General features: G+C 36.8%; 1 protein-coding gene across 5 annotated transcripts in view; it reads left to right on the top strand.

The window, feature by feature from the left end:
• The window catches only part of Cdh18 (cadherin 18), a 1064923-nt gene that overhangs the window by 793555 nt on the left and 256807 nt on the right, over positions 1-14561 (top strand). For all 5 annotated transcript variants that reach the window (XM_060380420.1, XM_060380419.1, XM_060380418.1 and 2 more), the window contains one exon: positions 978-1272. In XM_060380420.1, coding sequence (XP_060236403.1) covers positions 978-1272 — 295 coding nt within the window. The remainder of the gene's footprint in view (positions 1-977; positions 1273-14561) is intronic.

The raw sequence follows: 14561 nt of genomic DNA, 5'->3' as shown, positions 1-14561 counted from the left end.
TGGTTTTGGTGAGTTTATAGCGTATTCTCTGTCACTGTGGGATTGGGCGGGCCGTACTGTCAGTGATGGCCATCCTTCAAAGCTAGTATGGCATCTAGCACACTTGGGCCCTGGGAGAATGGTGCAGCGCGCGAATCTGGGACTCCGGGACATGTACTGCTGGCCTTTGCTGCTAAAGGGCTTGGAGCTCTGCCTCAGTGCCTGTAGACCCCCGGCAGTAAGGTCTGCGCTGAGATAGACCAGCCTGCTGTGCCGAGGAGGAGGGAGGTCTGGGGAGGGGAGTGCCGCGAGATCAAAGGATCATTTCTCTCCTTCCCCAAACAATTCCTGGGCGACCCAAGACCAAAGTTTTCACCTCCTGCGATGTTCCCTGTTGTTTAGAAATCCTCACTGTTGTTTTCCTGGGTTAGAGGTCCTTCCATTTACCAACTTAGAAGTTTAGGTATTTCACCGCTCAGAAACTTTGTGTGCTAGTCGCCATCTTGTCTCCGCCCCGCCTCCGTTAATTAATTTTTAATGTCTGTTTCACCTCAGTTTTTCAAGATCTAATGTTAAAAACAATGTCAGTTAATTTTCATAATAATTCCTTATGAAAATATTATATCTTCAAGCATGGAAAGCAATAATGATGTAGTGGAAATCTCTTTTCCATTTTATTACATAGGATAATATTGATTCCTTCATATTATATAGTGTAACATTAATTTGGAAGAAACAAAGATGTGATTATTAAAAATATTAAAATAAAAACCATAGTTCATCAGTTTCTTTAAAATAGTTCCTGAATCTCAGAGAAATAAATTTGAAATGTCCACTTAACACCAACTCGAGAAAACTGTAAGAAAGGAAATGGTTGCTGTAACAGGAAGTTCACAGTATAGAAAACAACTAAAATTCCTAATCTCTTCATGTCATTGTTCAGAGAACATATGCCATCAGAATTTAAGCAGTACTGAGTTCCTCCATGTATTTTTCAGTTACACTCCAACTCTGACAAAGGTGATGGGTCTGTCAAGTACATCCTCACTGGAGAAGGTGCTGGGACTATCTTCATCATTGATGACACCACGGGGGACATCCACTCCACCAAAAGCCTGGACAGAGAGCAGAAGACTCACTATGTGCTTCATGCCCAAGCCATTGACAGACGGACAAACAAACCCCTTGAACCTGAGTCTGAGTTCATCATCAAAGTGCAAGATATCAATGACAATGCTCCAAAGTTCACAGATGGACCATACATCGTTACTGTGCCTGAAATGTCAGATATGGGTAAGAAAATTATTTTTATAGTACAGAAATTAATTCACATAATTGGTAACAGAAAAGTTATCTTTGAAAAAACAGTTTCTAAATGGATACTTTTATTTTTGGGGGGGAGGATTTAAGAAACTTCTAAAATGTTAGAATATTTAACTTCTAAAATGTTAAAAGCATAAAGACTTATCCATTACTGAATGTTATATTCTTTATTGAAATAAATTTCTGAACGTGGATGTATAGATCATAGTTTGGACAGTTCAAGCTAAAAAATCATAAATTGGATGACATGTGTAATTCTTACTTAGTTGGAATTAATATTGAATATATACATTTTCTTTCATATTATTGAGTAACATGAAAGTCCAATACATTCAGTAGGAACTGCCTTGAAAATAGAATGTATGCCATCTAGAACTTCTTCCCACTTCCTCTATATTCCCACAGCCCTTATTAATTATAATAACATTAGTATTAGGGGTTATTGCTTTATTAACCAATAAAAATTATTCATAGGCTAAGTATTTGCATATCTATTTCAAAAAATACAAAACCATGTTACTCATTTTCAATGTGCAGACAGCATAAAGCACACATGCTTCTGAATTTTAGGAAATTAGCAAGGAATTAATCCAAGATTCACTTCAGTGCATGATTCTATCGTAATTAAAGTATCTTGATTCAGTTCTCAAGTTTTTTAATTTGTAAGGAACTTTCTCTACTCACTGATTTTTGTGGTTGGTCTCTATCTCTGTTATTTTTTTTTTCACTGCATGGATCAATTTTCTGAGAGCAATTAAAATGAAGTTAAACAGTCACATTATTTTTTTGCTTTGTGAGACTCCACTTGTCTTCAGGACACATTTTTTGAGTGATGATTTTTATGTTTCATTTAAATATATATGAAAATCGTATTCTGAAATAGGTACTAGGTCACTGATAAGGTAAGCCTGTGAATGTTTGCAGAAGGATTTTGTACTGGAAGATGAACACTTCTGTTCCCTTTTAGGATTGCATGCCATTTTAGATCTCCTGAGAGAACTGGAGCCAGGTAGCTCTTTAGCTGGTAGAGAACAGGTGGAAATTAAGAGCAAGATGTTCTCAGCCAGAGCCTCTGGGGAGAAAACAATTTCCCAACCTTTTCCCTCTGCACCAAAATTCAGGGACAAACCTTAGCAATTCTTGGCAGATGCTCAGAATATGTTCATCCTTATTGGTCTCTAAGGACAATAAAGAAAAAAAAAAGTAAGTCTCAGTGAGCAAAAACTTGAAAATAATTCCCCATGCCCTGCCAAGGGCACATAGGCCAATATCATAATGCCTCAGTCTCTTCTATTTTATGAATGTGGCATGCCTTACTACAGCATCAATTGTAAGAAATCTGTTGGTAGGCTGCCAGTGTGTGGTAGAGGATAAGAGCAAACATGAAACCACCCTTGACATATTGAGATAACTCTAGGGACATTGAAATAGGAAGAATTGTCATCAGTCAAAGGAAGTTTTCACTGAACAGTTATAAGAACACTGGATGTGCTCAGATAACACAGCAGAGAGATTCGGGGAGTAGGGTTATCTTTTCTATTAAAAAGTAAATTACATCAAAACCCCACATATGTCCTAAAATAATAAATATTTACAAATTAGGCTTGATCCTTAGTTTAGAACACAAGTTCTAAACTAAGCAACGTGTAGAAAACGTATTCTTTAGAAAGGTCATGGAAACAAGGTATATCCCCAATATCAAAGAAGAAGAAAGAAAAGAAAATGATAAGGGAAGAGAAAATGGTATCTTTTTCATTTCAGATAAAAAGATTTACAACCTTCAAGGAGACTCTGGTTTTGAGCGAAACATTGGTACACTGAGCTTAGGCAAATATTGGCAAAGTTTCAAAAGCCTGAATATAAAAACAAAACTTTAATGGCTGATGGAGAAAAATGAGAAATTGAAAATGGCTGATCACCTCCTTCTGGTGCAGGGAGGGACAAACTTGCCCAGCACAGACGAAGACAATGCAGCCAGTCCTGATGAGACCTGATAGGCTAATGTCAGATGGAAGAGGAAGAGGTCCTGCTTTATCAGTTGACTAGGGGAAGGACATGGGAGGAGATGAGAGAGGGAGGGTGGGACTGTGAGGAAATGAGGGAGCTACCGCTAGGATACAAAGTGAATAAACTGTAATAATAAATTAATAAAAATAGAAAAAAAGGAAAAATGACTGAAAGAGAACTGAGATCTGAGTCAAATCAGTATATAGTTGGCATAAAATAACAATGATGAACCTTGAGAAAGACATGTATGTATATGTGTTTGATGAACCTTACCTGCAAGGTGGTACTTTTGAGTAAAGGAAAGGATCCTGGGTACTCTTAAGTAAAATCCACAAAACAATGTGAAATTATTGTAAAGACTGTGGGTTCAAAATTTGAGAAATAAAAATATTTCTAAGACTTTTCTTAAAATTTGAGGGTTTAAGAGACTAAGGAATACCCAGTATTTTTCAAGTGCTCATAATGACAAGAATGTGGCTATAGGATAAAACTTTAATTTTCAAAAGGAGCAAAACAAGACAGATAAATGCTGGCTCCATAGTAGTGTGGTTCTAGACAATAATATTTTACGACAGTAATTTATTGGAGGCCATATGTCAAATATTAGAAATTAACCTTTATTATTGTTTTTTGGATAAGGAATGAACTCACTATTGTTTCAAATGTGTCTCTGTGTGTGTGTCTCTGTGTGTAAAATCACCATAACAATTCAGATTGTTATGGTCAATTCACATTGACTATATGGAGGCTGATGTGAAAGTGTTTGTGTGTGTGTGTGTATTTGTGTAACTTAAAAATGTAGGTCAATACAACAAATTGAAGAAATAAAATGTGAGTTTACTGCTGAAAAGGGAAAATCAAAGAATGTGAGAATAGCCTCCCTGCTTGCTGACGTTGCAGCTCATGGGTTTTTGAGACACAGTCATTCATTCACGTGAAAAAAATGTCTGTGATAATTTAAACATTAAGTAGAGTTGAACAGTTGGGAGGAAAGCTATGTGGCTCTCAAAACCTAAACTACTGATTATTTTTAGAAAAGGAAAGTTTGTCTGTTGCATTGTAAAAGATTACAGGGAATGGAATTTGATGCAGAGCAACTTGAGGAATGTTCTATATTTCTGAGTAACAAGAACTCTGCTGATTTCAGCCAGAAATCTTTGCAGGCTGTGTCTCAGTACTTGACACTTCACAGATGGGTACCCTTCTCTATAAACAAACGTCATCCTTCTTCATTTCTGACACACTTTGCCAGTTTTCTAACCACTGGAAAGCTCTCTTTTAGGGTTACTATAGAAACATTCAAATGTTACCTTGAGTTCGGATCTTTCATTACCATGGTGCTTGCAGGTTATGCCAATGTTGCTGTAGAGCAAGTCCCAGGGATCTGCCTCTTTCAGCTTATCCACTGTTGGGATTATAAACACATGCCACTCATTTGCCTGCTATACCACTCCCAGGCATTCACCTAAAAGATTCTTCACCATACCACAAGGACACATGCTCAACTATGTTCATAGAAGCTTTGTTGGTAGTAAATAGCTAGAAATCAGAAACAACTTAAATGTCCCTCAACCAAAGAGTAGATAAAGAAAATATGGTACCTTTACACAGTCGAATGGTCCTCAGCGATTAAAAACAAAGACATAATCCAATTTTCATGCATGGATGGAACTAGAACAACAACAAAATCTTCCTGAGGTAACTCAGAACCAGAAAGATACTCCTGGTATGAACTCATTTATAAGTGGATATTAGTCGTATAATACATATAACTATGATATAATTTACAGACTCAAAGAAGCCAAGGAGGGCATTAAAGAAGATCCTGAATCTTACACTGAATAGGAAATAAAGTGGACATCTGAAGCAAATGGAGGGAAGGAACTGGGCAGCAGAAGAGGTGGAGACGGTATTGGGGGTGGTGATCAGATATCTAGAGATCTGGGGTGGAGGTGAGGGGGTGGGGTGAGGACTGGAAGAGAGGACAGAAATCAGAGTAGGTTATGGTGGGCATCTTTGGAACAGGGTAGGCTCCCCAGAGACCAAGCTGGTGATCCTAGCTAAGACTCCTAGCAGCAGTGGATATGGAGCCTGAAGTCACCTTGTGGAACGTCTAGTGAAGGGAGAGGGAAACCTAACCACCCATAAAACCTTCAACCCAAAATTTGTCTTGCCTATGAGAAGTGTAGGGAAATAGATGGAGCAGAGATTGAGGGAATAGCAAACCTATGACTAGCCCAGCTAGAGACCCACACCATGGGAGAGAGCCGAGCCCTGCCACTATTAGTGATAGTCTGCTCTGTTTTCAGACGCACCCTAGCATAACCATCTTCTGAAGAGTCTTCATCCAGCAGCTGACGGAAACAGAGATCCACAGCCAAATAATAGGTCAAGCTCAGGGAATCTTGTAGAAGAGTGAGAGGAAGGACAGAGAGAAGTAGAATGGGCATAAGGATTCTCACTTCTAAATGAAAGCAGTGATGCTGCTCTCTTTTAAGAATCTTGATTTGCCCTATGCTCTTCCCCCAGTCCACAAAATAAAATAAAATAAAATAATTAGAAGAAAAAGAATCTTGATTTGTTGTGGAAATATGAAATTCTCACTTCCTTTTTCTTCTACTGACCTACAGATTAATTATGATTTCAGATAATTTGCTTTGATATTTCCATTTTCTTTTTTCTTGAATGCAGATAACAGCTTATTTCAAATATTCGGGTCATACTTGTGATCAAAATTATTTGTATCTACATAAGTTATAATTAATTTATTAATGAGATGTGCTCTTTTGAATGTAGGCTTTTTGCTCTGAAAAATATCTAGAATTCTTCATCACAAATTGTGTAAAAATTTGCCAGTCTGAATATAGGTTTCCATAGCAACCATGAGAATGATTTAACCAACAACTACAAAGAACACTTGTTAAATACTTGCTAAGTGTCAGCAATCTCAGATATTTACAATAATGTCATGTATTTGTCATAATCATCATCACAGTGTCAATAGGATGGGTATTCTTGGTTTACTGAGGATAAAAATGAAATCTAAAAAGGCATTATTTGTTTAAAATAACATGATTATTAGGAAATACATGAAAAAAACTTTCAAAGTAAGGAATATCTTTAAGTTTTATGTTCCTATTTTAAAAATAAATTTAAAAAGTGAATAAACTGATTTGTAAAGCAATTCTTTTGGAAAAATTCCAAGAGTAGCAATACAAAACAAAAGATGTTGTAGCACTGACTTTAAGAAAATATAGTCCACTTTTTGACTCCGTAAACAGAATTTACTTACTATTATTACATCCCACTGACTTACCACGTATTTGGGAGATAGAGTTTTCTACTGTTAAAAGATAAATTTAACCCAGGGATACAGGAGGAAGAAAGAAAATTCTCATATTCAATACTTATGCAGTCATAAGGGAACATGATTTTGAAAAAAATTTAACAACATTAAGATATATAAACTGAGCTAGGAGGAGAGATTTGGGTTATAGATCAAAATACTGTGAATGTAATTCTCAAGGAAGTTATAAAATATTATTTTGCAATTTAAAATGTTATAATAAAAGATCTGAATTTACAGGTAGTACATTCTAATAATATTGAAAGACAATGGAAAGTTCAATAAATAGCAAAGTCACTTTCAAGAGGAGAAAGGAATCATAATGAAGCAAGGAGTAGATTTTGAGTACTGAGAATGTATTCATTCTCTCTACATTGAAGAGTAAATTACCTAGATCCATGAAGTAAAATCATGCCTACAGGGCCATTGGTTCATATCTCTTATCCTCAAATGGTTATTCAGGGGAAAAGTAAATCATTACTTATTCTCTGCAATCACAGAAGGCATGAAATTTTGATTTCAAAGAGAAGATTTACCCATTAAATCTGAGTAACACTTATCTAGAGACATAAATATACATCTTTTAATGACATTTGGATCCATGTGCATTTAACTACACAATAATAGTACATTCACAGTAGGACCTAATGTACTGTCAGCCATAGAAATTTGCAAGTATGAGGCATTAATATCCTCCCACGGAGTGGAATTTATTTCTCATCGGAGAGTGGTGGGTTATTCCTGTAACAGTCATGCCATTACTGAGTTAATGAGTGTATTTTGTCTGGCAAGTTACTATGGTAGTGCTAATAGTTCTCATCTTGAGGGAGCACTATTCCTAATTGCCTGAGAAAGTGCCAGATTGATTTCCAAAGTGTTGTACAAGCTTACATACACATCTGCAATGGAGGAGTGTTCCCCAATCTCCATAATCTCTCCAGCATGCACTATCCCTTGAGTTTTTGTTCTTAGCTATTCTGATGGCTGAGAGGTAGAATCTTGGAGTTATTTGATTTGCATTTATAGAATGACTAAAGACATTGACCATTTTTTAAAAGTGTTTCTCTGCCATTTGATATTCCTCCATTGAGAATTTTCTGTTTAACTCTGTGTCCCATTTTTAAATTGGATTAGTTGATTTGTTGGTATTTAATTTCTTTGGTTCTTAACATATTCTGGATATCAGCTCTCTCTACCTCAAGAACCAGCTATACCACTCCTAAGCATATACTCAAATGATGCCCCACCATTAAATAAGGACATTTGTCTGCCATGTTATGACAGCTTTATTTGTAATAACCAAAATCCAGATTCCCTCAACGGAGGAATGGACACAGAAAGTGGGGTACATTTACACAATGGATGGAATATTACTAAGCAATTAAAAACAAGGAAATCATGAAATTTGCAGGTAAATGGTGGGAACTAGAAAAGATCATCCTGAGTGAGGTAACCCAGAAGCAGAAAGACACATATGGTATGTACTCACTGATAAGTGGCTATTAGCTATCCAATATAGGACAAACATACTAAAATCTGTAGTACTAAAGAAGCTAAACAGCAAGGAGGACCCTATGGAAGAGGCTAAAACCTCATTCAGAAGGGCAAACAGGATAAGCAAAGGAAGTAGGAGAAGACAAAGAACAGGACAGGAGCCTTCCACAGAAGACCTCTGAAAGACTCTATCCACAAGAGTATCGGGGCAGATAATGAGACTCATAGCCAAACTTTGGGCAGAGTGCCAGAATCCATATGGAAGAAGAGGGAGATGGAAATACCTGGAGGGGTCAGGAACTCCACAAGGAGAAAACAGTACCAAAAACCTGGGCCCAGGGAGCCTGCAGAGACTGATACAAGGTCCAACCAAGGATCATGCATGGAGAGGACCTAGAACCCCTGTTGAGAGGAAGCCCATAGGCTGCTCAGTTTCTAAGTGGGTTCTCTAGTAAGAGGTACAGGGGATGTATCTGACATGAACTCACTGGCTGGCTCTTCGATCACCTCTTCTTGGGAGGTACAGCCTTGCCAGGCTACAAAGGAAGATGATGCAGCCAGCCTTGATGAGACCTGATAAGCTAGGGTCAGATAAAAGAGGAGGAGGTCCTTCCCTATCAGAGGACTAGGGAAGAGGCATAGGGGGAGAAGAGGGAGCATTGTGGAAATAGAGGGATACAGGGCAAAAGGGCCACAGAGGATACAGAAGCAAATAAATTAATACAAATAAATAAATAAATAAACAAATAAAAAGTATTTCTCATCTGATTAAAACTGTTAGTGTCTTTTTTTTTTAAAGATTTTGCATAACAGTGAAAGCTTAATTTCTCTACTTCTTATGAAGGTATGTGCTGTCTTCAGTAACAGACTCTTATAATTTAGTTCTGATGGGTAGCCAAGAGGAATGAAAAGAACCTATGATGTTTTTATTGAATGCAATGTGGTTTCTTGACCAATGACTAATAAGGAGATAGTCTTTATGTAATATTTAGATTTCTGATCAATAATCTTAGTTTTTAGTAACAGCAATATTCTGTCATGCTAGATATGCCCTGTCTAGCTTCTATTTAAAATATATTTAATTGGCTTATAAGTTACTAGGTTCTGATATGATTTTCAGTGAATTTTCTTCTGTCCTTCTGAACTGAAGTATTCAACCTTTTATGGGGCTATTCTTTAATTACTCTTATACAGATATAACAATATTTGCATTGATAGCCATTGCAACATTATATACCATGTGAAAATATGAAACATAATACACATATATGCATAGATAACAATTTTCCAAACTACATATGAAACAATACTTAATTTATACTACAGAATGTGTTTGTGTTTTCGAATATTCATAGCCATGCATAGAAAATATCTGAAAGAGAAAACACACTCTCTCTCCTTCTCTCTATCTGTCTCTCTCTCTCTCTCTCACACACACACACACGTAAGAATGAGAGTAATTGCTTCTGAAAAGTATTTTTTTTCTTGTTTGGAAGAAAATCATTTTCATTAAAAAGTGCATAAATATTTGTTTATAAAATGCTAGCATGACACCTAACAGTGGGAGTTTCTCCTGTTCTTAGGACCCTTTTCTTCCAACTGGAGTTACCTCATTTACCCTTATGCCTAGTCTTATTATAAAGAATTGGAAAGGAAGCACAATTTGTAGATTATAGACACTGTCACAGTGGATTATTCGCAATGCCTAGGGTCTGTCAGTTAGAAACAGGGTTAAAATAAGTAGACATTTCACTTCAAGTAGATAATAATTGATGTGAAATACAAACTACAGAAGCATGAATAAAGGATATATTATCTAATTTGTAATTTGATTCAATGTGAATTCCACAGTACTAGAATGATCAAGTCATATAGTTCATGACCAAAGATATTCTACATGAAAATTTGGTATTAAAATATCATTATATTAACATGTATATAGAATATGATACAAACACTTGTCTTGGATATAGACGGAAGAGTCCTTGTTTGAGTAGCTGAGACTAACAACTCACAAATTTTAAGGAAATTTTGTTTCATAATCTCTATTTAGATTATATGTAGTATATAAGTCTAGCAATAGCCATACAGTTGCATAAATATACATATACATCTGCTAAGTGTATATTACTACATTTATATCTATATATATTTAATAAGTTTCATTGGGGTGAAATATTTGAAAAAAATATGTTTTAGCTCTACTGAAGTCAAGACCAGAAGAAACATATAAATTGTATCAATTCAAATTTTTGGAATTTTTTTGTTGTTGTTGTTCATTATTGCAACTTATCATTTTGCTGGTGCTTGTCACAATCTCAGGCCACTTCATTTGTCACAATATGTACCTGAGCCTGAGTAACAGGTAAAGGGAAGACCTTACCATGTTGAGTGTAGAAAATCATTTTTGTCTCAGATGTGACGTTTCTGCTCATCACTACATGTGGATGGCAGTACACTGTTGGAAAGTTTGTGGGAATGGGGAAGGGGCTTATTTTTAAACATCAAGCCTATGGAAAATAACTACAGTCCCACAAGAGCCAGCTTAGTCCTTAAAGACAATGGCTCCCCCAGTGACTCAATGTCATCCCTCTACACATCAATTCCTGAAAATCTGCTCATGTCTTACCATCACTGCATTGGGGACCAAACTTCCAGCACATGAACCTCTGGAGGACAGCCTCTAACCTGAGCAGAATCATGGCAACAATGATCGTTATACCTTCTATTATATTTTTAATATTAATTTTTAATATTAATTACAGTTTACTCACTTCATATCCCTGCCATAGCCTCCTCCCTCATTCACTGCTAACCTTACCCTACGTCCCTTATCTCCGCCCATGTACCTCTCCAAGTCCACTGGTAGGGGAGGTTCTTCCATCTTACCCTACCCTATCTGGTCTCATCAGGACTGGCTGTATTGTCTTCCTCTGTGTCCTGGTAAGGCTGCTCCCCCGTCAGGGGAGGGTGATCAAAGAGCCAGCCACTGAGTTAAAGTTTCTTTTTTTTTTCCTTTTTAATAACTAAAATGGAAAGTTTTTATGGTGTTAGAAATTATTTTTATATTTGTACAAACTGTAATCATTTTACAACTGACACTAAAATTTGATATAAATTCAGTGCTGTAGTTTACCACAGTCCAAATGAAGAGTCCTCATTGCATAGAATACAACCTATTTTTGTTGTTGTTGTTAGAGGTAGGTGAAAATATGGTACCTGTGAAATGAAAATGATAATAAAAAACATTACTTAAATGATATTAAGATTATTACAAGATGAGTGCTTCTTAACTAATTAAGATGTTTAGTTTTTAGAACAGATTATATAACTAGAGATCATGAGGATATTATATACAATGTAAGGAATCATGAATCTATCATTTATCAACTTCAGGTTTTATAGAAGACTGAAATGTTTTCAGGTATTGAGAAAACTATTTTACTTATAATCCTTAAATAACCCGGTATTCCTTGCTCTGGGTGACGTAATAAAGTGTCCTTTGTCCTCTTCCTGTTTGATATTCCTCTTCACGCTCCCCCCCCACCCAGTCCTAAGAGCCCAGGGCCTCTTTCTGTGTGTATCTTGTTGCACAGCAACAGTAGTCAGCATCTGTGCTGTCTTTACTGCACTGCTTATAGGAAACTTGATTTAGATTTGCCCAAACATCCTGGGAGCATCACTTTGGACACCTGCCAGGATTAAAGCAGCCGTTTTCAAATATTCACCCTGGAGACATGGGGATGATATGGATATGATTTTAGTAACCTGAGGCGTGTATTACAGTTCCCATGGTAAATGGTTTGTACTTGAGGATTTACATGGTAGATCTAAAGAGCCATTCATTCATTGAAAAAAATAAAAAGGAAAATAAAATTCCAAATTGTCTTACTTTGTCTCGTTTCCATTTTCTGATAAATTTTCTATGTAACCCATTTGGACACTGAACTGTCATGTGCTACATCTGTGCAGGGGTTCTAGGTTATCTCCATGAATAGTCCTTGTTTGGAGTATGAGTCTCTGGGAAGTTCCCTGTGCTCAAATTTTCTGGTTCTGTTGCTCTCCTTGTGGGGTTCCTGTCCTCTCCAGCTCTTACTATTTCCCACTTCTTACATAAGATTCCATGCACTCTACCCAAAAGTTGGCCATAAGTCTCAATGTCTGTTTTGATAGTAATGGGAACAGGGACTGTCTCTGACATGAACTGATTGGCCTGCTCTTTGATCACCTCCCTCTGACGGGGGAGCAGCCTTACCAGGCCACAAAAGATGACAGTGCAGCCACTCCTGATGTGATCTGATAGACTAAGATCAGAAGGAAGGAGAAGAGGACCTCCCCTATCAGTGGACTTGGGGAGCGCATGCGTAAAGAAGGGGGAGGGAGGGTGGGATAAGGAGGGGAGGAGGGAGGGACTTATGGGGGGATACAAAGTAAATAAAGTGTAATTAATAAAACATTAAAAAATATTAGCTTTCATCTTGTAGGAAATGCTACTCAAGAATTAGTGACCAAGTTTGTTACATTTTTCTATGACCAAATACATACCCTACAAGAAACTTAAAAAAATAATTTCTTTTGGTTCAGCATTTGAGGAGATACAACTCTTTACGCAAAGGAAGGTTTGGCTTTTCTAGTCCAGAAAGGAAGCTGACCACATTATGTTCACATTCAGGAATATAGAACTGGCCTCTTTGGGATCTGTGTTTGATATCATTCTAAAGGCTAGACATTACTGCACACTTTGTCCAACAAACCTTTTATCTTTTTCCAAAGATTGCACACCTTCTAAAGCAGAAAAAGCATTAAAGGATCAAGTTTTAAAGCACATCATCCTACTTGATATTTCATATTCAAAAAAACAAAAATAAAAACAAAAAATGTGGCCCAAAGCAGTATTCATTTTTATTTATGGAGCTATAAATAATATTGGCTCCAGAATAATATTCTGTGTGATCACAAACAATGTTCTTGTATTTTCTCTAAGTTAAAACTGAAGCATCACTTGTGAATATTGCTATTTGACTTTGTTGTCTTGTTTGAGCTCTCAGCTCCTCTGTGAACAATAATCCCCATTTTTGGCACAAATAGGAGGGGTAGGAGTGGGTTCTTTTCACTTGTGCTCATGGGGCAGTATTTACAGAGAGACAGCAAAGACTTTGTTTTTAATTTTAAAATGTTTACATTGAAGGATGTTACCGACAGCAAGAAAAGGCCAAGCCCAGAAATATTTGAAAAAGAAACTCAGGAGTATTACAACTACTCCATTTTAGCTTTTGGAACCTTCTCACTGAAAGCAAAACATTCTCTCAGTACTGGTTCTGTAAAGACATGGCCACCCTTTCCACAAATACTTCAATTTTGAAAAAAGAATTTTCTATAAATAAATACTTCTACCATGTGCAACACATTGTTTGGATATATGTCTAAATTTTGTGGTAAACTGAACTGGGTAATGGTATATTTAAAATTTAACCCATGCATTCATTGTTCAATATTTTTCTTCTAAATTAAAGGAGGAAAAATAATTCAAGCTAGCATCTCTCTCTCACTAAAAGGTTAAGTGAAACAGTGGTTTGAACTGTAAGGTATAGCTGAATTCTTGCTTTTCCTTTTGCCTGTTTAGATATAGACAAATCTTAGAATTCTTGAATAAAGTGAACAGTGCATAATATCAAACACATGACTATAACAAATAACTTTTTTCTGCATTTTCTGGTCCATCACTTGTTCAAATTAAAACAATATATAGCATTTTTATGTGTGATTAACATATTATTGTCATATGTACACACTTCTTTGCAGGAAATTGAAACACAAATAACAATAAGAGAGTAGGACTCCTGGTGAAGAGAGGGGGACACCAACCAACCTATAAAAACTTCCATCCAGAATTTATCCTCCCTACAGGCTATACAGCAACTGAGATAGAGCAGTGACTGAGGGAATGTGCGACCAATGCCTAGTCCAACCTGAGACCCACTCTGTGAGAGAGACATCCTCTGATTCTATTGATGATACTCTCATGTGTTTGCAGACAGGAGCCTAGCATGGCTGTCCTCTAAGGGGCTCCTCCAAGAAACAGAATGAATCAGAATCTTAGACTAACAGGTAGGACTAACAGAAGCTTAGACTAACATTGGGTGGAGAATAGTGAGCCTTGCAGAAGAGTTGGGGGACCATAGAAAAACAAAGACAGGACAGGAGCTCCACAAGAAGACCAACAGTCCCAACTAACCTGTGCCCAGAGAGGCTTAAAACAACCAAGGACCATATATGGACTAAACCTAGACCCTCTACACATATATACGCAATGGGCAGCTTAGCCTCCATATGAGTCCTCTAGAGAGGGGATAGAGATCTATGTCTGACATGATCTCTGTTGCATGCTGTTCCTTCACTTCACCCTGTCATG

The sequence above is a fragment of the Meriones unguiculatus genome, chromosome 3 (assembly GCF_030254825.1).
Source record: "Meriones unguiculatus strain TT.TT164.6M chromosome 3, Bangor_MerUng_6.1, whole genome shotgun sequence".
Lineage (NCBI taxonomy): Eukaryota > Metazoa > Chordata > Mammalia > Rodentia > Muridae > Meriones > Meriones unguiculatus.
The sequence above is the reverse complement of the archived record's forward strand: the minus strand, read 5'-3'. Positions and strand labels throughout refer to the sequence as shown.